At 35.4% G+C, this 25,426-nt stretch overlaps 1 protein-coding gene across 1 annotated transcript in view; it reads right to left on the bottom strand.

The window, feature by feature from the left end:
- The window catches only part of Col3a1 (collagen, type III, alpha 1), a 38,169-nt gene extending 17,015 nt beyond the window's left edge, over positions 1-21,154 (bottom strand). The window contains exons 1-20 of the mRNA NM_009930.2: positions 20,860-21,154; positions 10,996-11,195; positions 10,700-10,750; positions 10,173-10,286; positions 8,895-8,969; positions 7,279-7,332; positions 6,834-6,887; positions 6,068-6,121; positions 5,050-5,103; positions 4,829-4,882; positions 4,206-4,259; positions 3,771-3,815; positions 3,586-3,639; positions 2,545-2,589; positions 2,084-2,137; positions 1,488-1,586; positions 1,131-1,175; positions 916-1,014; positions 666-719; positions 450-557 (exon numbers count right to left, since the gene is read on the bottom strand). Coding sequence (NP_034060.2) covers positions 450-557; positions 666-719; positions 916-1,014; positions 1,131-1,175; positions 1,488-1,586; positions 2,084-2,137; positions 2,545-2,589; positions 3,586-3,639; positions 3,771-3,815; positions 4,206-4,259; positions 4,829-4,882; positions 5,050-5,103; positions 6,068-6,121; positions 6,834-6,887; positions 7,279-7,332; positions 8,895-8,969; positions 10,173-10,286; positions 10,700-10,750; positions 10,996-11,195; positions 20,860-20,944 — 1,452 coding nt within the window. The 5' untranslated portion in view covers positions 20,945-21,154. The remainder of the gene's footprint in view (positions 1-449; positions 558-665; positions 720-915; positions 1,015-1,130; positions 1,176-1,487; positions 1,587-2,083; positions 2,138-2,544; positions 2,590-3,585; positions 3,640-3,770; positions 3,816-4,205; positions 4,260-4,828; positions 4,883-5,049; positions 5,104-6,067; positions 6,122-6,833; positions 6,888-7,278; positions 7,333-8,894; positions 8,970-10,172; positions 10,287-10,699; positions 10,751-10,995; positions 11,196-20,859) is intronic.
- Positions 21,155-25,426: the final 4,272 nt, after the last annotated feature.

The following is a 25,426-nucleotide window of genomic DNA, read 5'->3' as shown; positions in this document are numbered from 1 at the left end:
TCAACAAAATGTACAAACAAAACAGAAATAAGCACTCAGATTTTAAGTTTAAGCTAAACATGCCAAGAAAAACACTGGACAGAAGGGCGGGTGGTTCACAATTTATATCGCTTGTTTAATCTTTTGAGAGACAGAGTTAGGAGAATCTCTAAATTTGGGGCCAGTCTTCAGTGAGTCATTGTGTAAAAACAATTCACCATTACAGGCTTTCCTTGTGTCTTAAACTGTTGTGGAGGTTCATACCTCTAATCTAAGTAGCAGGGGCAGATGAGGTAGGAGGATTGCCATGACTTTGAGACCAGCCTTAGCCACAGAGTAAAGGTCAAGGCAACCTAGTTTATAAGTAAGACCCTGTCTCAACAAACACACAAACAAACAAACAAACACAAAAAAAATCAAAGGTTACTGTGTCCCAATGAATAGTGAAACAGGTAAAAATGGAAACCTACCCTTTCTCCTGCGGCTCCTGGAAGCCCATTTGCACCAGGTTCTCCAGGTGATCCATCTTTGCCATCTTCGCCCTTAGGTCCTGGAATTCCTGGGGAACCAGCTTCGCCCTGACAACATAAAGAATTTTGACTAGATTTCGTTGAGAAACGTACTCATTACTTTCTCATCACTCTGCAGTTGTCTGAGTAGCTAAGTCCTGTTGGCTTAATACTGACCCGTTCACCGCGTGCTCCTGGCTCTCCCTTCGCACCGTTCTTGCCGGGTTCACCCTAAAATGAAACGAAATCTCCATGTAAAAACAACAAGGATTTGACTAACAAAATCACAATTAGCTAGATGTTATACTGTCATAGAGCTAGAGGGAGAGCTGGATAACTTAAATGGAGAAGGAGCAAAAGGAATGTCAATATTTTGTTGTGAGAGTTAAACATAAACTTCCAGGCATTGAAGGAGAGACGAACTTACTGAAGGACCTCGTGTTCCGGGTATACCATTAGTTCCTGCTGGTCCAGGGGGGCCCCTTGCTCCTATTAGTCCAGGGGCTCCAGGAATGCCAGCTGGACCCTAAAAACAACACAAACACTCTCATTAGCAAAGCGTGGACCTTCCTTTCTACTGTCTGGCTTAAATATTTAATTCTTCTGTGTAAGGAAGAGCTGAGGGTGGGGCAGCTTACTTACCATTTCACCCTTTCCACCAGGACTGCCGTTATTCCCGGGAGGGCCCTAGGAACACAAGGTGAGAGAGCATATTATCAGAGCACATGGATTTGGAGTTCTCTGTTTAGAGAATATATTTACTGATAGGTATTATGTATTGCAGAGAATATGTTATTTCTCTAGCAACAGCACCTATACACATATACCTATATATGTGTATATATGAATTAAGTCAGATAGATACTTGTTCTAAATTATTAAAAATAAAGGAATAAGAGAACTTTAGTTTTGTTTATTTCCTGCTTGGTGGTTAGTGTAAGCAACCTGCACGGATGGACTAAGTCTAGCAGCTTGAATTCCCTCTTATATGCTACTTACAGGAGGCCCTTGAGCACCAGCATGTCCCTGCGGTCCAGGCTCCCCTCTTTGTCCTGGTGAGCCATTTGAGCCAGGGGACCCTGCAGGTCCAACTTCACCCTAAAGAGACAAATTCCAACATGTAAGTTTTCCTTTCCACTTTTTAATAACTTAGCTTAGCTTTCAGCTCTGTTTAAACTCATTTCCCTAAAGCTATATTACTATGGTTATATGCAATAGTTAAAACAAAGGATTATTAATCATAGCAACAAAGGACAATGGTAAATATGGGTCTGCCCATGTTATAGGTGTTTCCCAGAAAAGACGTTGGAAAAAGTCGAAGCACTCAGAAGACATATCAGGATGGTACAATACTAATGAGAATATATTATGCATATATATATGATATATATTATATACTATATATGCCATATACTACATATGTATGCACACATATTATGTATGAGAGAGAGAGAAAGGAGACTAGAATGGAGCTCTAAAGCTCTCTGTAAATGAAAATAAATGTACATTTGATTATTTTTATTGGTCAATTCTGAGAAGCAATCGAATGAATTTTTGTCTATTTTATACATTCTTCTAAAGAACTGTAGGCTTACCTTAGCACCAGGGGATCCAGGGAATCCTGCAGTTCCAGGAGGGCCAGGGGGACCCTAAAAACAACGTACAATTTGCACATAACAAAGTTGTGTAAGATAAGAAAGGGGTTACATCTGAAGTTTGAACATGAGTATTCCTATACACTTTTTCATTAATCCTGTGACTTACAGGATACTTACCTCTGAGCCTTTGTAATCTTTACATCCTAGAGATACTATCACTATCTACTTTGCATTTCTTTTAATCGGCATGTCCAATGTTGGATATTAAACACAAATGCCATGTACATGTCAACCTAGTATGACACCTACAAATTGTTTCCATTTCCAAGGTTAAAAATAATCAAGAAGCAGTATGGATTTGCTATATAATGATATAATATAATATAATATAACATAAATGTAATTCAAAATTTCTAAGCACTATAGAACAAAGCAGGATTAGATGCAAAGTTACTCACAGGTTGCCCATCACTGCCCCGAGCACCATCATTGCCTCGAGCACCCTACAAAGAGAAGTTTGTCTCAATATTTTCTTACTTATGAAAGATTAATTAAAAGTATCAGACTGCAATTCAAGATCATTAAACTGAATTTCTCTCAAATATAGAAAGTGAAGTTTGAGCTGTGTGTGGTGGTGCACGCACTTGGGAGGCAGAGGCAGAGGCAGAGGCAGAGGCAGAGGCAGAGGCAGAGGCAGAGGCAGAGGCAGAGGCAGAGGCAGAGGCAGAGGCAGAGGCAGAGGCAGAGGCAGAGGCAGAGGCAGAGGCAGAGGCAGAGGCAGAGGCAGAGGCAGAGGCAGAGGCAGAGGCAGAGGCAGAGGCAGGCAGATTTCTGAGTTGGAGGCCAGCCTGGTCTACAAAGTGAGTTCCAGGACAGCCAGGGCTATACAGAGGAAACCCTGTCTTGAAAAACAAAAACAAAAACAAAAACAAAAAACAAAAAAGCAAAAAACAAAAACAAACAAACAAACAAACAAAAACAAAAAAAGAAAGTGAAGTTTGGTTCCAGGACAGCCAGGGCTATACAGAGGAAACCCTGTCTTGAAAAACAAAAACAAAAACAAAAACAAAAAACAAAAAAGCAAAAAACAAAAACAAACAAACAAACAAACAAAAACAAAAAAAGAAAGTGAAGTTTGGTTTCAAACATTTTATTATGAAAGTTTAGTTACAAGTAATGTTATAACTACAATCCAAGCTCAGTTGAGTTGAATTTGCTTCAAATATATTAAAATTTGCTTACTCATCACATATTTTTAGACTCAGTGTTAGAATGTTGGGGCACCACATTAGTGATATGTATCAGGACTAGATTCTGGGCTTTTAGAACTGAATGCGAATATGTTGCTCTAATGAATTATGAAACTAATATCCCAACAGCCATCAAAATTATGACCAGAGAGAGCAATTGTAAGACATTCCTTTCCATATCATTACATCCAAAGCTTGACTGAGCTGACCACCCCTACTTTTATCTGGGTACACTGTGGCAATACTCACTGCAGCTCCAGGAAGGCCTGGTCGTCCTCGCTCACCAGGAGCCCCTCTAGGACCCTGCAACCAAAATTCAAAGCATGACCTTAATGTAAATGTGACATGTGTGAGAACAGCTGGAAAGGAGAAAGGCAATCGGATTGGAAGTTTAATACTAATATTGATAATCACATGAGAGGAAACATAATTACCATGGGGCCAGGAGCTCCGTTGTCTCCTGGAAGACCATTTTCACCCTAGGGATATGCAAAATGTTACTATTTTGTGCAACGGACACTTTGACATTACAAATATTGTATCACAGAAAATACTAAGAAAAATGTGTACTTTAGTAATATCAAATTTCTGAATGAATTTGATTTTCATTATCAGATACTTCAGTTTCTGCATTTTAAATGCACGAGGGATAAACATATTGTTTATTAGACACACTGAGATATACAAACATTTTTATGCCGGATTCTTTGTTATTAGCTTTCATGGAAGACTTAAGATTTACATATAGCTAAGCAATGGCTATATGAAAAGAACAGTTGTAAGACCAAGTTAGGTCCCAGAAGATAAATCTTAACATAGTTCCAGACTCTAAAGGAGTTTACTCATGAACGCTGTGTGCTGCAATTTACCTTCAGTCCAGGAGCACCTGTTTCTCCCTTTTCTCCATTGCGTCCATCAAAGCCCTAGAAATATTTTTAAAAACAATTTTTATTTTTTGTTTTATTAGATATTTTCTTTATTTACATTTCAAATGTTACCCCCTTTGCTGGTTTCCTCTCCAACCCCTCCCCATCCTCTCCCCACCCCCTTGCTCACCAACCCACCCACTCCCACTTCCTGTCCCTGGTATTCCCCTACACTGAGGCATAAAGTCTTCACAGGACCAAAGGCCTAAATTTGTTAACAACTCAGTATAGTTAGTAAGTTTTACATTGGCTTTTCATTTCTGTTTTTATTATATATGGCTAATGTAGTGATAATTTAATTCATGTAAAGTATTTTGAACTGCTGAACATTTGGCAACGTATTATTACAAAAAAAAGAGAAACTAATGAGAACATTCAATTTAGTATGATTAAAAAGTTGTCTTAAGTATAGAAGAATAAACTCTAGTTTGATGGATATTGTTCTTAGTTTGATAGATTTTGGATGGATTGACTTTATCTAAAGTTTGTTAAAACTAAAAGTGCTCTGTCCATTTATAAATTATATCTAAGTTCATGAATACAGGGTTAGGATTAGGGTCACTTACTCTGTGTCCTTTCATACCAGGGAATCCAGGCATGCCAGCTGGGCCTTTGATACCCTAAAAGTAATGAATGGGAAAGATGTTAATTAACATTCAAGTCAACATTCAGTGATAAAAATGCATTTATTTTGATGTTTATTTTAATTTGATTATTTGGGTTTTTTTTTGAAGTTAAAATTAAAATACTTTGTATGTTCTAGGTAGTTTATTTAATGAAGACTTACTGGAGGTCCAGGCAGTCCACGCTCTCCAGGTCGTCCAGGTCTTCCTGACTCTCCCTAGGCAGAGAAATAAAGAATATATAAAGGTTTATGTATGGGCAAATGTGCAATAAGTAGGGAGCAATCTGGTTGGACTGAACGTATAGTTGTGAGATCATATATTTTTTCGATTATTTATTTTTTAAGACACATTCTCCCTAGGTAACTCTGGCTGGTACTGTACTCTTGAACCTTGCAGCCACACCTCTAGAGTGCTCAGATTACAAGTGAGTGTCTCTTGCTCAATGTGACACCAGTTTTCTCAATAGAAGAACTCAGGGAGGCTTCTCCTACCTTGATATAACTCTATGAAGAAATAGTACAAATGTCTCATATTCCTGAAATGTTCAGCTCTTTCCCAAATCAATAAGAGGAATTTACCATTGGAAGTTAAATAGGCAAAAAGGGAGAATATTTAATATTTATAAATTTATGCTTATAGAGAAATGATATTAATATATGGAGTCTATGTGACAGAATATAAGGGAAAAAAATCCTGCCATTCCTGGAATGAAAATAGAGTCGATCTGAGAGTTCTATTAGTATAGAACTTATCAAATGATGTATAGCTTTGTGAGTACAACACAGAGATTACTACTTAAATGCAATGATAATATCCTGAAAGTGAAAAAAAACAATCATCTCATCACACAGTGATTCAGAGATTGAATAAATTTAACAAGATTTCTAATGAACATTACAGTAAGAGAATGTGACTCTCCATCAAATTACCCTAGAAGCAATAAAAAGTACTAATCAGTGCTAGACATAACTCTTAAGAAAGGTAATTTGAGCTAGGACATCCATTTTAAAATGCTGTGGGAATCCTCCCAACCTCTAATATGAGCTAAAATGTTTGTTGGGTACAATTTTTTTGAAAGAGGCTTCCATTACTAAGATTCTTCAAAAGTGGATACATTTAAGGCAGTCTGTCATTCAACATGAATGTTGCTGTATTTCTATTTAACTTATAAGTACTTACATCCTTTCCAGCAGGACCAGCTGGACCAAGAGCACCAGGAGGTCCTGGAGGGCCCTGAAATAAGAAAATAGAAACAGAAATATTCAATATTTTGTGTTACATTTTCTTGTTGTATGATATTTGCATTCTGGAAGCAAATGTGTCTTTGAAACATCCCTCTGTCCTCACCATGAAAATTATTCTGAATTAATATTATACCTTCATTATATTTAAGTTTTAGTGTTGAATAAATTTTAGTGAAATATTTAAATATCATGTATCTATGTCATACTAAATATGTATATTTATATTTGTATTTCTATATTTTGAGATAATGACTATACAAAAATATAAAAACATTTTGCAATATTTCAAAATATTGTCTTAAAATAACATTTATTTTAATTTTTGATACCTATATGGCATATTATTCTTGGATATTCTTGTCTTTCTCTCTGCACTATGCAGATGTATGTATATTTGTAGGCATTGTGGTAGAATTCATATAAAACGAATCTACAGAAACATTAGACATGTATTTCCTAGATAGGAAATTTTGTTATTTCTGGGAAGTGGATGATTTTTGGTGGTTAACCAGTCAGGAATCTCTAAAGTCTTTGAGTTCACCTCAAGTTCCTCACAGAAAAAAAGCTATATTGTCATGGAAAATTCAAGCATGTGTGCAATCTACACTCTAGATGAACAATGAATGACTTAGAAACTGATGATAGAATTCATGTGGGAAATGAATTTTCAATGTGTTTAGCAATTCTCAAGTGTTACTTACTGCCGGACCAGCTTGACCAGGTTCACCAGGGGGACCTTGGTATCCAGGAGAACCCTAAAATAGAAGAATAGTGTAAATATATTTAGGTAACAAGAGCTTCACATGAGTAAATCACATCTGGATTATTGTAAGAAGTCATGGTTAGTGGATGTAGGCAGAAATTTTATTATATTTTATGATGATTTAAGAGGTTTTCAGGATCACAATAAAGTTAGTTTTCTTTTATTTCACCGAAATTGAGTGGTTATGGACTCCAAAGTCTGTTGTATACACATGTAATATGTATTTTAATTTTACCAAAGATTTAATTGCTAATAATTGTTGGGGAGTGAATTATTTATTGGTTGGGATTATGGATACTGAAATGGCTGATTTATATCCATAACTGCATTAGCTTGCTTCATATATTCATGAAGAAGAAAGCACCAAAAAGAATGATACTTACAGGAGATCCAGGATGTCCAGAAGAACCAGGGGGTCCTGGAGGGCCTGGTGGACCCTGGAATGTAAATTTGTATGATAAACAAACCCAGTAGATAAATGTCCACATTGTAGAGTAGTGTCTATTCCCATATAATGCCAGTATGTATTATAACATATACAACTTTATATCTTGTTATCTGATAACATACCATATTTAGTTCTGGGACATTTTCAATAAAGATTTTTGCATGAAAACTTTACTTCAGATGAAATTAGAGAGACAGTCTAGATTACCAATTAATCTTAAATATGTTAGCCCTAACACATAAGAAAGGGAATTCAGAGAAAGTCAGTATAAAATGTGATGATAAGCTTTATAATATTTCATAGATACCTCTCTAGGTTATAAATTTTTTTGGATAAGCATATTGTGGAAATATCTTCATACTATAGATATTATGGTATAAGTTTCTACAATAACCATGTCAGTCAACTCCAAACCTCATAGCTATCATGATATACCACAGTAATGTTGATGTGAAGATTTAGATATAAACATGAATCATTATGCATGGGGCACTCACAACTTAAAACAAATTTATCTAGACATTATTCAGAAATTCACACCAAACTAGAAAAACAGATTTATACTATTTTTATATTCTGATAACAAAATTTTAACTTAACTTTAGGTTATCTCTCTGAAATGTCAATAAATTGTAGTTTTATTTGGTTTTGTTAATCTTTTAAGGGAGGATTTATAACATGAGTGTAATAATAACCAATATTTACAAATATAATATAATCTCCATTTGATTTTCAAATAGTTTTAAAAATCATATCAAAAACTGTAGAAGAAATATATATTTCAATTTCTTTTATACCAAATACAGTACTCTTTTGTAGGTACTTTGGATTTACTGATAAAAATTTTTTCTTTACCTTGACAAATATATGCTATACTGTATTTATTTATGCTGATCTTTCTCTGAATTATAGGGTTCAATATTGTTGTACTTCCTGAGAGCTATTCCAAAGCAAAAGTCACCAACATCGGTGACTTCAAATCCAGTTTTCAAACTTTTTGCTCTTTTCTGTTACTAAAATTCTCGGTCATTTAGAAAGTTTTGAAAGCCCATTACTGTCAAGGTTGAGGTATTGTTTATGGTAGTGGAACATAAAAGATCAATGCATTCTAAAGATGCTAATGCTGGATTTAAAACCCGAATGAAAAACAGACTGTGATATAGGACATTCATGACTTAAACTTCATTTAGAATGTAAAAATCAGTGAACAAGATGAAAAAAGATGCAACTTGGGTGAGAGGATGTAAAGTAGAAGCAATCCCTAACAAAACTACATTTAGTTACACATTAGATGAAAAAAGAACGGACCAGAGCATGGTGGTGGAAAAAGCCCTAGTACAGGTGGGCATTAGGAAGCAGCAATATGGAATGACATAAAACGCCACAGGGAGGGAATGAGTTAGGATAGAAAAATCATGGACAGGTTGCTGTTTTCTCTTCCAACCTTAGTAGTCAATGAATCTTTTTGTACAATTGCATGCCAACATTGTATTTCTAGAAGAAACAAAGGCAGTGTGATACTTGAAAACACTCAGAAACATTTGTACTTACAGCTGGTCCCGGATAGCCACCCATTCCTCCCACTCCAGACTTGACATCATATGAGTCGAATTGGGGAGAATAATTCTGTAGCAAAAGGGTTAAGTACATAGATCAGATCACATTAATACAAAGATCATAGTTATTTTCCAAAGCATTTGTAGTTAGTGTGTGTAACATGTACTGTTCACTGACATTTCTGCATGTCATATATGATATGTATATCTTGCTTATTGTTTCATTTTATGGCTTTAAATATTAGACACACTATAGAAATGCTTGCTTGTGTAATGTATGGAGGAGATTTTAACTTTAGATATTAAACAAAACTGTCCTCTTCAATTTGGTCTCAAATGTTATTACTGAAACCATTATTTCTACACAATTGTTATAGCACTATACACAGAATCCTCCAATATTTGAGGACAAAATAACTTTGAAGCAACAAAATCCAAGTTTCTAATATCTGACGAAAAATGGGTATTAAAATTATTTTTCAAGAAGTCAATAAAATTATATATATATATATATTATATATATGCCATGCCTATGATTTAATAAAATAAAAGCTGAACTTCAGTCATGAATCATTGTAAACAATAAAACAAATCAGAAAGGCTCAGAGCTTGCTTTGAGTTCTAGGGCTAGCTCGGCTCTATTTGATTTCTAGGATGCTCCTTGCTGCTGAATTGTTTTGGAAAATACCTTTTATAAATCATACATATTGGTTTGTACAGTTTTATAAGTTCGTGTAAACCCATACAGCAGAACTTTACAATGTTTATGTTCTTAGTTATTTATTTTATTCCTAGACTGATTGGTTGCCCTAAATCAGAAGGGAAAAAGATGTGCATTAAAGGCTGCACAGAAGCACGGGCAACTCTGTTTATATGAATTCAATAGGCAGTTTTTGGAGCAGCTGTTTAGTGCCCAGCCTTGTAAGTCTTTGCCATTTGTGCTTGGATAAGATTAGGGAATTGCCTGTAATTATCGCACTTCCTAAATACTCTAAGATAACTATTTTAGGAGCTAATAGTCTGTTTATCAAACCTAGTGAGTGTAATGTGGACATGTTGAGAAATTGGGAAACTTTAGAAGGATATAGTAGCAATTGTATTACATGATGACAGTTGAATACTTTTAAGGCTCTTAGCACATAGAAACACTAAGGGTTTTATAAATATAGAAAACTAGAGGACAGAAGTTGCCATTATGAGATAAAAATATAGACCAAACAATGACAAACTCAGGCACTTATATAGAAGAGAATTTAATTCTGTAATTTCTTACTTGGCCACCAGTTGGACATGATTCACAGATTCCAGGGGAGCCAGGAGGCCCAGGGAGACCTGGTTGTCCTGGAAGGCCAGGGTCACCATTTCTCCCAGGAATGCCAGGAGGACCCTAACAAAACAAGGAAAACAAAACAACAAAACAGAGAAAACATGAAGTGGTTCAGAATCATTATTAGGAATTTTTCTATGCTTTACCAAACTAGTTATCAGTACAATAATCTGTCCTTAGGCATAAGTATATTTCAAACTAAGTCTTATGAATAATGGTTTATCGTTTTCCTTTATATCATGACCTACATTTTCTCTTTAAAATGGAAAAAGGGTTGAAGACTTTCAAACTTGGGAAAACTGAACCTTTACATATGTGATCAGTTATAGACATTCAGTATGAGTTTGCCATCATTTTCATATACTTAGGACAGAAGAAAATTCAGAATGATGAAAATTCAGTTGGAACAAGGAAAACCAGCCTTTTCTAGAAATGTCGTTAGCAACTATTGTCCTTGGGGAGATGTTACTTACCGGATCTCCCTTGGGGCCTTGAGGTCCATGGCCATCAGGAAGCACAGGAGCCTATAACATATAAAGAATATAGAGATTAATATATGTAAACTGTAGCACAATTTACATCTTTATTTCTTAAATCTGATTATACCCAATCTCCTGCTTTCTGTTAAAAGTGACACCATTCACTTGTCATGGCAACAGACATGGCTTGCATTTCTTTCAGACCTCTATGCAGTAGAGACTATTTACATGTTTAAATATGGTTCTTGAAGATGTAGATTTTGAAGAGTTTATATATTCTACAGACTCACAGGTGTAGAAGGCTGTGGGCATATTGCACAACATTCTCCAAATGGGATCTCTGGGTTGGGGCAGTCTAGTGGCTCCTCATCACAGATTATGTCATCGCAAAGGACAGATCCTGAGTCACAGACACATATTTGACATGGTTCTGGCTTCCAGACATCTCTAGACTCATAGGACTGACCAAGGTGGCTGCATCCCAATTCATCTGTGGGAAGATAAATGAGAAGATATGGCAATTTAAGAAATGTTTTGACAAAATGTACATTTGGTTTTGGTTGTGCAGTAATGACTATTTACAAAAAGAGTTAAAGTGAAGAAAGTTTGGAACAAGAAATGCTCTTCTTTCATTCAGAATAGATAATGTTTCCCCTCTATATTTTCTATGTACCAAGGAACTACTTGTTATCATAAAATTGGCACAGTGCAATTTTTCATCAAATCAATTGTTTTTACTTCATTTACATTAAAAAGCTTAACACCAGTAGATAACATTCAAACTCTTGTCTATTACTTATGCAGCTGGAAATGAACAGTTTTACCCAATTGCTCTTCTATGTTCTAATAACATATGGGAACATTCAACTAGAAGGATGCCTTTTGTTACTAATTCTGGGGCCTTCTGGATTTTATTAACCCACTTCAAAAATCCATGGAAAAATTGAGCTAATCTTGGCAGTATAAACCTCTTCCATATTGTCCTGGGAGAACTAACAAAGCTGATTTGTGTTGAATGTCACTGCTCACTCTGTTGGACATTAGTGGGTCAGTATTATATCACATAATGTGTTGTATATCATACAAGAACAAAAGAGTTTTCCAAATGCCCCAAAATAAAGTGATACTTTAAAACAAATATTGACAATGAATAAGTAAAAATAATAGGGGAAGTACGAATGATGGTTTGTGTATTTGTGGCTTACTATGGCAAGAGAAATACCTTCAACCAAAATTTTAGACTTGGTTCTTAATTATATATAAGAAATTGAAATTTCAGCAGTCATTTACAGTGAATCAACTTAAGTCATGCCAAAATAAAACCTGGCCTGAATTCTTGAAATGTTAACTGTGTAGTATGGTTAAATGCAGCTTGAAAATTGCTATGAGAGTTTGCCAATAATGAATGAATAAATAATAAGTTTTCAAACATCTGCAAATAATTTTGAATATAAGCAATGCCTTTCTGAGTTCTTTTACATTTTCTCAGAGAGTAAAACTTTATTTTCTCATAAGCCCAATTATAATTTAAAATTTCTAATTCCCTATCTTCATATTTAGATACTTTGAGTAATCTAAAACCATTAATAATCTAAATCTTAAATACAATAAGACAAATTTCAGAACATCCAGTCTGTATAGACTACAGAGTTGCTTCTAATTCTCTTTTATGTATGTATGCCAATACTACTTTAATCATGTCATTAAATAGCTCAAGCTTCTTGTATGAAGTAAGATTTATTTTTTATCTTAACAATGTACTGATTTAACAGCCAGTCAAAGACAGTTTAGACATTTTCAATAAGTAACAAAGACAATACAGTCAAACCAAACCAAACCAAACCAAACCAAACCAAACCAAACCAAACCAAACCAAACCAAGACAAACTAACCAAACTGTGTTAGATAGCAAAGTTGTCTTAGATCCTCCTCTGATGTCTGTAACAGACTGTGAGAACAGGACAGATATTCCTAAGGCTTTAAAGACCACAACTTCATTCTTAATGATTGTAAAAGCTAAATACCAAACTGAATACCTCAGAGTAATTGATGCAGGGCTGTCTGGGGTGCTGTTTTAAAGAAAAAAGCTAAGTCCTAACCCCATGTATATTTACCTAGAACTGATATTTTGTATTTAAGAAAAAATGAAATTAAAGTGCTGAAATAAAAGATTATCAGTGAAAACACTAAAATCTTCTCATGGGTCCTCCTTCTTTAATGTGAATAAAAAATGATGCTCTGTATTAGACTGACACATACTCATTTGATTAGCTTCAATTTAGGATATTCCACATGAACATGTGGACATCAAACTGCCTGATCTCAACTCTTAAAATACTAGTAAATTGAGCTAATGATTCTTTCAAAAATTTATTTTTGCATGAGAAATATTTTGCCACATTTAATAAAGTGTGCAGGTTATTAAAAGGAACTAATGGATACTTTAAAAAGTAAAACTACAATAAAATACATTAAAATAAATTTAAAATCATTTTATTATTTCATTATAATAATTATTAAAATTATTATTTTATTTAAAATATAATTAAAATAGATTTAAATTCCTCATATTTTAAAAAACATCATATATTTTATATGACCTTAGAAATACCATGAAACGTTTTTCTCATGCATTCTTCTTCACAAGTGTATACCTCATTGAAGGTATTCTCACATCAGAAGAAAGACAGTGTTTGTTATTTGTTTGGAATGTTTACGCTGACTCATTAAAAGCTTAAATGAATATGTTAAACCCAGGGTTACATGATAGAAAACTGTTATTTGGCTTCCTGTTTCTAAGTTTTTCTTAGAAATCTTATTGAGTGGTTTTTAAAGTGTAGAGATTTCAACATAATGGTCAGTGGATCTTAGTACATCTTTACTTCTTATATTTTAAAAACATTTTTACTTCACTTTAATTAATATATCAAGTTGTAAAAACCCTACACCTTAATGGAGTCTCATGTATTATATTGACACATATAAACCAATATTATGTTTAATCCAGATTAAGCATATTTATCTCCTCAAAAATTTGTAATTTATGGTAAAACCTTTGAAAATACTTCCACCTAGCCTTTAAAATACACTACACACTTTTATTGCTAGAAGTTGTCCTACTGTGTAGTTCTACACCAGAATATTTTTGGTGTTATCTAATGGTCAATTCTCATTGGCACCCATTCTGCGCAATCCTCGATTCTTCTCCTGCCCTTTGCCTCTAGAGACCACCATTGTAATCCTAATGTAACCTCAATTTTTGGGGTGAGTTCTTTCTTTTAATCTGCTCAGAACATTTACAATGATATTGCATATGGTCTTTTGCTTTAGAAAGTTGTGTTGTTCTACATAAATAAACTTGGAATGTCTAAAAAATAAGAAATAATGAATCTAATTTGTTGCCCAGACTTACTTCATGTCCCCTTGAAACAAAGATGGCATGCTTGAAACATCAGATTCTGAAAAGTCACAAGTAGATCTTGCATCTGAAAGCTAGCACTTCCTATTTATCTTAGTCATCTTTGCCTAAAAAGGGGGCGTTGCACAACTTCTTCTGATTCATCACCTCATACAAGGCAATCTACTGTTACCAATGTAGGATACCAGAAGCTGAGCCTATGATATATGTACCTCATGACTCCAGCTTCAGTATCTAACTTGGGAAGTTATTGTAAAGCAGGGAAAGAGGACATTTCCTGGAATGCTCTATGCTTTGCAGCATTTAAAGATAGGATAACACCTGCCATGCGGGACTAAGTTACCTCACAGTGTCCCTTTCACTTATTAGGGTGCTGTGTTCACAGAAACTTTGATAAAGAGGAAGCTGAATACTTTTGTAAGAAATATTAAATAAATACAATTGCATTTTCAATTCTGGACAACGTAATAAAGTAAGATGCTCAAAGCTGACCTTGGGACCTCTGCAAGTGCAGGACGCACTCTGCACTCCTGAGCCACCTTTCTAGCATCAGCACAGAGATGCTGAAGAGACAGTCTTTTGAAATAGAAATGAAGTGCATTTTTAAGTGTTGTTTTACATGGCTAGGTAGATTCTGGTTATTCTACTTTCCACCAAGAAAACTAAATGAATGATGCTTAGGTGTTTCTTTGTTTTATTCTGTATAGGCACATGCTTTTTATGTCCCTAAACTTTTCCTACAACTTGATTGATATTTATTTTGCCAAAATAAAAATAGATAAATGGAAAAGTAAAGTATGTATAATCATCGAAATACATCTATAATGGATCCTACCAAATTATGAAAATATTTAATATATTTAATTTACTGTGTAGCAACTTTAGTTTTATACTTTGAGAATGCAGATGTTCATGTAATCTTTCCTATCATTACATGATACTTTAATTCTTTTCACGGTGTCATGGTAGTTGACAGTACTTGGCAAACGAATGATAGATCAAGCCTCTGTTCTAGGTACTACTCTTGAGTGGCTGACATCTTTTTCTTTTCTTTCAAATTATAGATGCCACCAGGCTAGCCTTGAAACCACAGTCCTTGCTCCAAGGTTTCAGATTGCTGGGAACATAGGTGCAGACGGCTAGCAATGCAGGTATGCATCACTAATATCAAACTGCTCGAAATGCCGTTGTGTATCACTGCATTCGACTGCTGGGAATGCAGGTGTTCATCACTATACCTGATGGTTTATATCAATTTTATGATCTCCTTCCTGCATGTTTTGAGCTGAATGCTGTCACAATCCTGAATGCACACAAAGAATCTGGGTCAAACTGAGTAATTATCCAGGTAAAATACTTAAAGGAATTCAGATTTGAATCTAGTATGCTTTTCTAAAATCTGATACTCCTAACTCCATTATGTTTTTACTGCTTTCAAGGATACTATAGAATGAAAGAGACCTGTTTCAGTGCCCTGTCCCAGATGGTTTGTGAACTCTGTACCCTCTCGAGTATGCAGACAGATTTTTTTTTTTTTAAGGAATAACAGTGATCTCCAAAATGTCTTTTTTTTCTCTAATCTTAAAATGGGAAGATACCATCTGGAGTGGAATCCTACTGTTTATTTCTCTTGACCTTATGAAAAAGGCTTGTATTTCCAAGGCCACCCTGATGGGATCCAGACCACCAGCAAGATGAATGTGTGACTTGGAAGCCAGGCACTAAGACTGACAAAAACAAACATAAACATTCTTCATCAGATACATAGATGTATTTAGGATGGCTAAGGCACTACTATTCAAAAACTATAGTTTTTGCTTGATTTGCATTTGTTAACTTCTAACTTGAGCACAAGTCTCCTTTGAATGCTACTTGGGCACTATAAATTCTGTGCAACATCATAAAGTGTTTCTGTGAGAAACATAGCTTGTTGGCCTCTACAATAACAAACATAAGAACAAAAAATGTCTCACAACTATGTTAACTGAGAAAGTCATCCTTCAATGCTAATTATCAAAGCTAATTTAACTATTAATAAGTTTTGGATTAGTTGTGGCAATTTCTTCTTTGGGGCAATTTTAGTATTTCTTCCATTTGAACTTTCCGTTTTGTTCATTGAGATTACATTTGAAATGGCAGGGCTTGACCTCAGCCATGGAAAAAGCAAGGCTTTGATTAGTTAATCTGAAAGGAATCCACTTGGGCTATGTTTTTGTTAGGCACAGACAGAACTTCTAGTGGTTAATGTAACTCTCCAAAGTGCAGCTAACAAACGACTGCTGTGCAGAGCTAGCTCAGAGTTTCCACTGCTTTCCTGACAGGCAAAGTTTCCTCCTTTAAAACTTTTGGATTAAAAAAAAAAACAATGTGGATTTTTTTTTTTCCTAAGCATGGAAAATAATGACACTAAGCTTTTAGCTCTAAGAAACAGAACGAAACATTTTATGAGAATTAGCTCACACACATTGCCAGAAAGTCACAGTGTACCCGAAGCTTTAGTGTCTGCCAGGTCCAGCAAAGGCAAGCTCATCTTTGATCTTCCCGGCTCTGACTTACAAGCAATCACTTTAATGGCTTCAAGGTGGCGTTATCAGTTATTGCCTGTCACAAAGTACACATAGGAACCCGGCACTAGGGACAGTCATCCTCAGTGGTCACCACAGAGCTTCAGTGGTTGGCAGTCTTTTCTGAGTTACCACTCCAGGCCTGGTCTGAGCCTGTAGATATGAAACAGGCCTTTCTAATGAGGCCTTGCTTTCTTTTAGCATCTCCTATAGTTCTGGACAAATCTTTTAAAAAAGAAATCCAAAGGCAAGTCACCGAAGAATCTGCACTCATTAATGGGCCTTTCCTCTCCACTTCTCCCTCCCAGCATGGTTTCCGAAGACTTGCTCTCTTCTACAATGCTTGACTGGTCCATCCTAGATCTAAATGTGATGCAGGGTCTGTTATAGGCCCTTTACCCATCATTCTGAGTACTGTTGAGATGCTGAGGAAATAAAAGGGGGTTATGAATAGAAACAACAAAATCTTGTATTGGTAATACTTTATTTACTTACAATGTACATTTTTACAGAAAGAATGATAATTTCTGGTTAAGTCATTAGCTCCTGAGCCTTTTGCTTAATAAACCAGATTAATTTGTTAAAAATTGAGTAAGGAATAGAAAAAAGGACTACCATTAAAAAAAAACTTTATAAATAAATTTTCAAAAATGGTATGGAACTTGGAATCTCTATTATTTACAAATACTTACAAAAGTAAAAAAAGGCAGATGTTCAAGGTTTATGCTTTTGTTCTCAAATCATGTAGTATTTCATTAAATTTTAGTTTCAGTACTAAACTATTCATCCATTCCTGTTTTTAAGCTTTACAAACACACTGTAGGTTACATGACTGATATTTAAATATGTACATAATTGTGTATTTTCTTCTGTTAGAAGTAAGGTTACTACCGTGACTTTGTAATACATTTTATTCCATTGGTTCTATGTGATTAGTAATTCGGACAACACAAACAAGAGAAAATGTAAATGTTAATCTTAGCTATAATTTTCCTTTTTAAACATAATGAGAAATAAACTAAAAAATATGAAACAAGAGTTCATTCTCTCAGTCCATTTACAGTTTTGAAATCACAAATCAGTTCATGGTTCACAGTTAATTTTTGTGATATTATCAACATAGCAAAATGTAGAAGCTTAAACTTTAGAAGACATTTAGTTTTTTGTCCCTGTCCTAAGGAAGCAATATTACTAACATCTATTTATGGACCTATAGTCAGCAGAATGCAAATATTAAGCAAGGATGATATTAGCCAATGAGTAGGAAAAATACATTTAAAAAATGATGCAATGAATTTAGATAAGTTTCTATCTTTTCTTTGACAGTATTGGAGATTGAGGCTAGGGCGTCATATGCTCTGGAAAAGCTCTCTACCACTGACCTGCATCTCCAGACTTCTATAAACTTTTCATTTTGAGACAAGAGTCTCACTCTCATTCAGACACTCACATTGAACTCAGGAAGACTTTGGACTTGTATTCATCTACACTCAGCCTCCCAAGTAGCTGGGAATGAAGGTCTGTGTCACCATGCCTGGCTGGAAACTGTCTATTATTTTGACATTCATTTCCAAAAGTCTCACAATATATTACCAGTTTGTTTGTGTATTCTTATGTCTGGTAACATTTCATTATCTAATTATTTTACTTATAAAAGGAATGTTTAGTTTTTAAAACTCTCTCTCTCTCTCTCTCTGTCTCCCCCCCCCCCACGGACACGCGTGCGCGCACGCACGCACACACACACACACACACACACACACACACACACACACACACACACACACACACACACATATGAGGATCCTGTGGTGCAAGAGTCATGTTGGCGATGGTTATGGAAATGGTGTCTTTGTTAGCCACTAGGTGGCATGGTTTAGCACTTAAAAATCCAGCATGCTTAAAAACCACAGGAAATATAAAACAGACCACGTTTTTTCCGTAGCTGAAATAAAAGGCATGAATAAAGTAAGACTTGCACAGATTTGTAAAGAGACAAGAATTCTTTGTGGAGACATGTTTCATATTCCAGAAAACTCCCAGAAGTTAGTGTCTAGCAATTCTGTACGACTTCTAGGATTTCTGGAGAACATAGGAGATAACCCCTTTAGAGTTCTCTGAGTGTTCCCAGTGTGCTGAATGTCTGCTACTTACTGAAATCTCCTCAAAGTTAATCATTCAGTAGGATTTTCACTAAAAACCTGCAAGGAATGTGAAATATATGATCTTAAATCCTTTTTATCCTTCTTGGAGTTTTAAAGACCATAGCCCAAAGGTGGAAGCAAATGAGCTTAGGATGATGTTAAGATGGTGAGAACCAAACATGTTTCTCTTCTTACTGGAGTTAGATTGGGAAGAAACACACCCACTGTTCCTATAGTATTTCTCATATTACTTTAACTGTTAAGAAACTATAGATACTATGTTGATATTTTAATTAATGTCCCAAAGACATAGGTTTCTTCCTTCCTTCCTTTCTTCCTTCCTTCCTTCCTTTCTTTCTTCCTTCCTTCCTTCCTTCCTTCCTTCCTTCCTTCCTTCCTTTCTGTCTGTCTGTCTGTCTTTCTTTCTGTCTGTCTTTCTTTCTTTAAAAAAAATTAAGATTCTATGATTCTTCATCTAGATTTCAGAATAAAAGTTTGGGCTGCTAAGGAATTAACATTTCTTTGGATCATGTCTCCTATTAATAGGGAAGGCTTGGGGTTGTTTCATCTTCCAGGAGGGCAGGATGTGAAGAGAAAGTGAAAAAAGAAAGCTAAAAAGGAATTGACTATCCAAAGAAAAGAAAATGTAAGATGAGCTGGGGAGGAGAGAGGATGAAAATAAAGATGGGAAGCAGAGAGTGAGTCACTGAGAACAGGGAGGGGTGAGGACTGGGGTGGGGGGAGGGAGGTGGATAAGCCTAGGATGGGGGAGGGGTGATGAGTGAGGAAGGAAAATTGGGAGGGGAGTTCCTAAGGAGCCAAAAGGGGTGGAGAGATAAGGAGGGGGGAAAGATGGAGGGGGATGGAAGGGTGGGTTAAGGGGAACAGAATTAAGAAACAAGCAATCTGGGAGCTCCTTCTCTGTGTATCTGTGGACTGAACATACAGAAATATAAAGTGTCTCCTTCCCTTACTCTTGCATAGATAACTTCTGAAACTAGTGAAGACACTGCACACAGTGGAAAAACGAATGCTCATGAAGCATTTGCTAAAACTAAAGGTTTAAATACCAACGTGTTTGATTATGTATGAAAAGAACTGCTAGCAACTTCTTTTAGCCACAGATAAGATTTACATCAACACAATTATTTTGAAAAAAGTGTGCACCCCAAATTTTCATGATGACAAGGAACATATGCATTTTTAAAAGTATTTAAGTAAATAATGAGACAGTTGCTTTTAATTTGGGGCACAAGAAAATAAAGATCATTACATTTGGCTACCAAAACTATTTCAAGTCTGCCTTTTTGAGCAAAACTTGTATCTTTACCTTGTTTGGAGGAAAGCAAAAATATTCCTGTTAAATTATGTTATCTTCAGTAATGGAAATCCAGCTAAACAGAACATAAAACAACTTTTGGCAAACTCTGAGCACATTGAATGTGTGCAATCATGGAATGCAATAAAAACAGAAACAATGACACGTTTTTGCAGCCTGGGCTCATTTCTGGAAGGTCCATAGATAGTCCACATTTATAGTTTTACAGAAATACATAAGGGATTCTATTTATTTTCTAGTATCTTCTTAAGGGTTATTCATTTCAGAGACATTTCTAGTGCATTCTTTTGAAAAACATGGCTAAATATCCTATCTTTGTAAAGAGAGCAGTGTACAAAGGAGAACATGAAATTATTACAAGAGACCAATAAATTCCAGATGGCCTGGGAGCATGCCAAGATGTTCACAATGCAGGAGGGGAGTACTTTAAAACATTTTTTAAAAGGTGAACATGAAATCAAGTTAATTTAAGAACAGTTTTTACCTTAAACAACTAGAGAATATTATACATGTACATTAACTTTTAAAAAAATCAAATATAGAAAACAAAATTAAGGTTAACAAAACATTCCACAGTCAGAGGCTAGACAGGAAATTCTTAGGAGGCTGATTTTCCCACTATCTTACCCTTTGTAAGAAGTTAAGGCAAAATTAACCCAGAAAGCCTGTTCAAATCGGTACCTACTTACCTACGTTGGACTGCTGTGCCAAAATAAGAGTGGGATGAAGAAGGGTGAGAAGAAACCAGGTTCCACTTTGCACAAAGCTCATCATGTCTAAATATCAGACATGAGACTCTTTGTGCAAAAGAGGAGAGAGGAAGAAGCAGCTCAGAGTAGCACCATCAGTTGTCCCTGCCCTTCAGCACCGGGCCCGTCATAAAACTCAGCCGCTCGCTTCCCTCTGCTCTGGCCTTAAATAGGAAAAAGTTTGGCTTCCCTCACTTTCCAGCCCCTTTCTGAAATATGAGAGCAGAACCCATCCCCTCAGCAGTAAAAGCAATGATTAATATATTTTTCCCTGTGTGTAGAGGACACAACCCACAGACACAGAAACAGCACATCTGGAGCATGTGTACATCAGCCTATGCATATGTTTATAACATGCATTAGTCTTAAATACATATTTGCATGACAGAAACACATAGGAATGTGCTTTGTGATAGCCTACAACAATTGTTTGTGTGTTTTTAAATTTCCCTCTGAAACAGTAAAAACTGTCTGAATTTGAAAAAGTGTTTTGACTCCCATTCTCCGGCATGGTCATTTTGTAAATTTTATCTTTCTAGAAGACTCTGATACTTTGAGTTTTGCCAGAGTCCATCCTGACTCAATTTTAACAGGAAACTGTAAGAGACTATAAAGGAAAATCCTCTGAAGGCCCTGAACTCACCACCCACTCTGCATTCCAAATGTTAGACTGGAGGCAATTGTCACAAAACTGTCTTTGAGCTATGTTTGAAGAGATATTGAGACTCTTATCTGTTACTGTTCCCCTTGCTCTATTTCTCACGAATTTCTTTAGCAACCCTGACTGCTTCCTTGTAAAATTTCCAGTTTATGTGTTACTAAAGAAATCAGAACAGGCATTACTAAAGAGAAAAAAAAGCAATCAAACTTTTCAAGTCTTGTCCTTGTAAGAAACTACAAAAGAGAAAGTTCAAAGTGTGGAATAGAATTTCTAATTTCTAATGTAATAATTACTACAAATATGTCTACATCAGTATTTTCTATGTTTCTGTTCCAAGACCTCATCTGAAGAGTTTTCTATGTATTTCTAGATCTAGTTGAGGAATAAATACCACTATATCTCTGATTAAATCTCTGTAGAAAAAATGTACTTGTTACCCTTATTATGATGACCAACTTATATCTTGATACCCTATCCTTCACTTCCTTATTCCTTCATTTATCTTTAAAAATCAATCGTGGGCATTTTGATCCTAATCATGGCCATGTGCATTTATTTCTTTAGTCTTAACCTCATAGAAATATTCCCTTTTTGTGCATGCACACTTAAAAATTTACCCCATTATATCAATTCATGTTATTTCTTAATGATCCAGCTCAAAACTTCCCTCTTTAGGAAAACCATCTCATTTAGAATTATTTTTTATATATAATTTTCTCTTTCCTAATATATAATACTATTTTTAAAAATCTGTTTTTATAGACATCAATGCTATAAGCATGGATAATGCTATGTCTTCCTCCATGTGTCCCTGCTCACAGAGAGCCCACACTGAGATGTTCAAGGAAGAAAAGTGATGTCTTTTGGCGACAAGAAGCAATAAAATAGGACAAAAATCCACCCCCTGTGCATCTTCTGATTTCAGATTGGAGAAGAGCTGCCAGAAGAGGCAGGGAATAGAACTTCTGAGATTGGCTGGGCTCGGGTTAAAGTGAAGAAATTGAGGACCGACATGTATGTGTCTTTCTATTAATAGTCTTCATCCTTTACCTCAAAGTTTTTGTCTGTTCAAACCATGTTAGAAACATAAGTTTTTCATATATTTGCAGTATACAAAAACCAGTGCTAATACATATAAGTACATCTCTCTTTACTCTAAATGGAAAATGCAAACATTGAGATTTATTGAAAATTGTCAGTAGAATTATTTTTCTGAGTGAAAAAACGTAATGCTACTTTGTACTAATTAAAAATTTTGTATGCACTATTTCATCAACGCTATGCATAATTCCTGTCACATTCTTTAAGTTTATAAAACTTCTTAAAGTAGCATTTTTGCATAAGAAAAAGATTCCTGATTGATATACTCACTACAGACATATGGCTGATGTTTTTGCAGATCTAGGCATTGTTCCATTTTAAGGCTTTGGGGGAGACCTGGAGAACTAATCCTCCAGATTGCATGATTTATCATGCTTCTCTACTTTGAGTGTGTTTGGAAGTTCTGCTTCACAAGCCTTTGTGTTCTATGTCCTAGAGCTTTGGTTTCCTCATATCCAAATGCTTCATAGTGCAGTGTCCAGATGGGTGTCGATCTGAGTGAGCTATTGTTACAATGGCTGAAACATGTGTCCTGGGAAACCATATCAGGCAAAGCCAGCACTGTTGTGACCTACACAAATTGCTTCCTATATACTTGTCACTTTTCTGATATGAACAAGATGCATTGAAAAAGTTAGTTTCTTATTTACATCTGGAAACTTGTCAAAAATATAAGTTTCTACACCAGCTAAGTCAGTGCTCAATTTGTCTCTGGGCAAGAATGGCTGGAAAGATGACTCAAAGCAAGGGTGTGGCAGGTTATCAACCAAGAATTCAAGTCTTCAGTGGAAAGCTGTGCTTGGGGGAGATGCTGTAAGCCCAGCTGTGATGAACTTTGCACGCTAAGGAATGTCAGCAGTGTTCTCAGCAACGGATTGCAATAAGAAAATCAATTGTTTCCATCCTTCAAAACACATGAAACTCAAGTTTCCTGTCCCTTCTTCTCTGTCTCTCACCCTCTGTTCTCCCTCCACTCTTTGTCTCTTTCTCTTTTCCTCTGCCCATGACTTTCTGTTCTTTCCTTTTCTTCCACCTCCTTTGTCTTAAGTTTCATTTGTGACAATAAATGAGTAAATATTTTAATCATATATTATCTTTGTGAGGCAAACTATATGTAGATCATATACATACTATATTTATATCACTTCTACTCCAAACTCCTGCCCCTAAATGCCTTCTGTGTGTTGTCACTCCTTTTTTGTTTCATGACGTTGTATACTTTATTTATTTATTTTTATAGTCAGTTTGGAAATTTTGAATCACCATAAGACCCTTTAAAATACACCTGAGATGTCAGTCATGAAATATACAGAATCGTTGGCAGAATGGCTAGAATGAACTGCTAATTACCTACACAACTACCGAGTAAATTGTAAGCTTTTGTTATTCCTAAGAAGATGGAACTGTCTATTCAGTGTTCATGGGTGATACTATCTTAGGGAAATTTAAAAATAATTTTAATAATAATGTGTTCATATTAAATCCAGAGATAGTCTTGAAAAAACTCATATTATAACTGAAAGACTTGGCCGGGTGGTGGTAGAGCACACCTTTAATCGTAGCACTTGGGAGGCAGAGGCGGGCTAATTTCTGAGTTCAAGGCCAGCCTGGTCTACAGAATGAGTCCAGAACAGTCAGGGCTATAGAGAATCCCTGTCTTTAAAAACAAACAAACAAGTAAAAACACGACTGAAAGACTTGAATATAAAGTTTCCAAAATTAAACAACAGTTTCAAAAATCAGCAAATAAATAGTTCTGAAGATGGCAGCCAATAGTTTGGTTACTGTGATGTCCCCATGGTACAGAATATTGTCCTCTTATTTTGTGACTATAACTCTCTTAGTTGTCTTTTCTTTGTGACTCTCACTTTTGCAAAAATTTTACATTGCTTTGACATTGATCAAGTAGTTTGGAAATATTAAGTAACTCTATGGTGCTCTATTAGTCGAATAATTGTTATTATACCCATGATTCTAAATATCTAACTTTGAGTTTGATGAAATTTACTTCATTTTGAAAAGAAAGTTCAAATAGATGTGTGCCTCTCCAAGTTACTCACTGGAATTGGAATTAATTACATACTTTCCAAAGTTTTCAAAATGTTTTCCACTTGAATTAGTCACTGATTGTGGCAAGTATATATTTTTTTTGTAATGTAGAAATTGTGTGAATACAAATCTGGCACATAATTTTGTGTTTCTCTTTGAAGACACTAAAAGAGATGGAAAGAAAGGAATAAAGTCAGAGTAAGTGATCAGTTTTGTTTAAGAAATCATTATTTGGATTTCTGATTTTATCATATTAATGTTTGAGATAATGGTTGTTAGTATTGCATTTAAGTAAATTTTGTTTTAGTTTTGTTCCTGTGGCTGTGTGTGTATATGTGTGCATGAGTGTGTTGTAGTTTATATACACAGGTAAGTTGAAGGACAAATTTCTCTCCTAATCTCATGAGATCCAGGGCTAGAACCCGGATCATCAGGCTTGGCAGCCCCTTTATTTACCAAGTGTTAAGAACTCACCAACTCCATTTGCCTAGGAATTTTGTAAATTCATTCTTTTTAGTAGCTGAGTAATATTCCATTGTGTAAATGTACCACATTTTTTGTATCCATTCCTCTTTTGAGGGGCATCTGGGTTCTTTCCAGCTTCTGGCTATTATAAATAAGGCTGCTATGAACATAGTGGAGCATGTGTCCTTCTTACCGGTTGGGACATCTTCTGGATATATGCCCAGGAGAGGT

This window comes from Mus musculus, chromosome 1 (assembly GCF_000001635.26).
Source record: "Mus musculus strain C57BL/6J chromosome 1, GRCm38.p6 C57BL/6J".
In the NCBI taxonomy this organism is placed as follows: Eukaryota; Metazoa; Chordata; class Mammalia; order Rodentia; family Muridae; genus Mus; species Mus musculus.
This window is presented reverse-complemented; position numbering and strand designations above follow the sequence as displayed.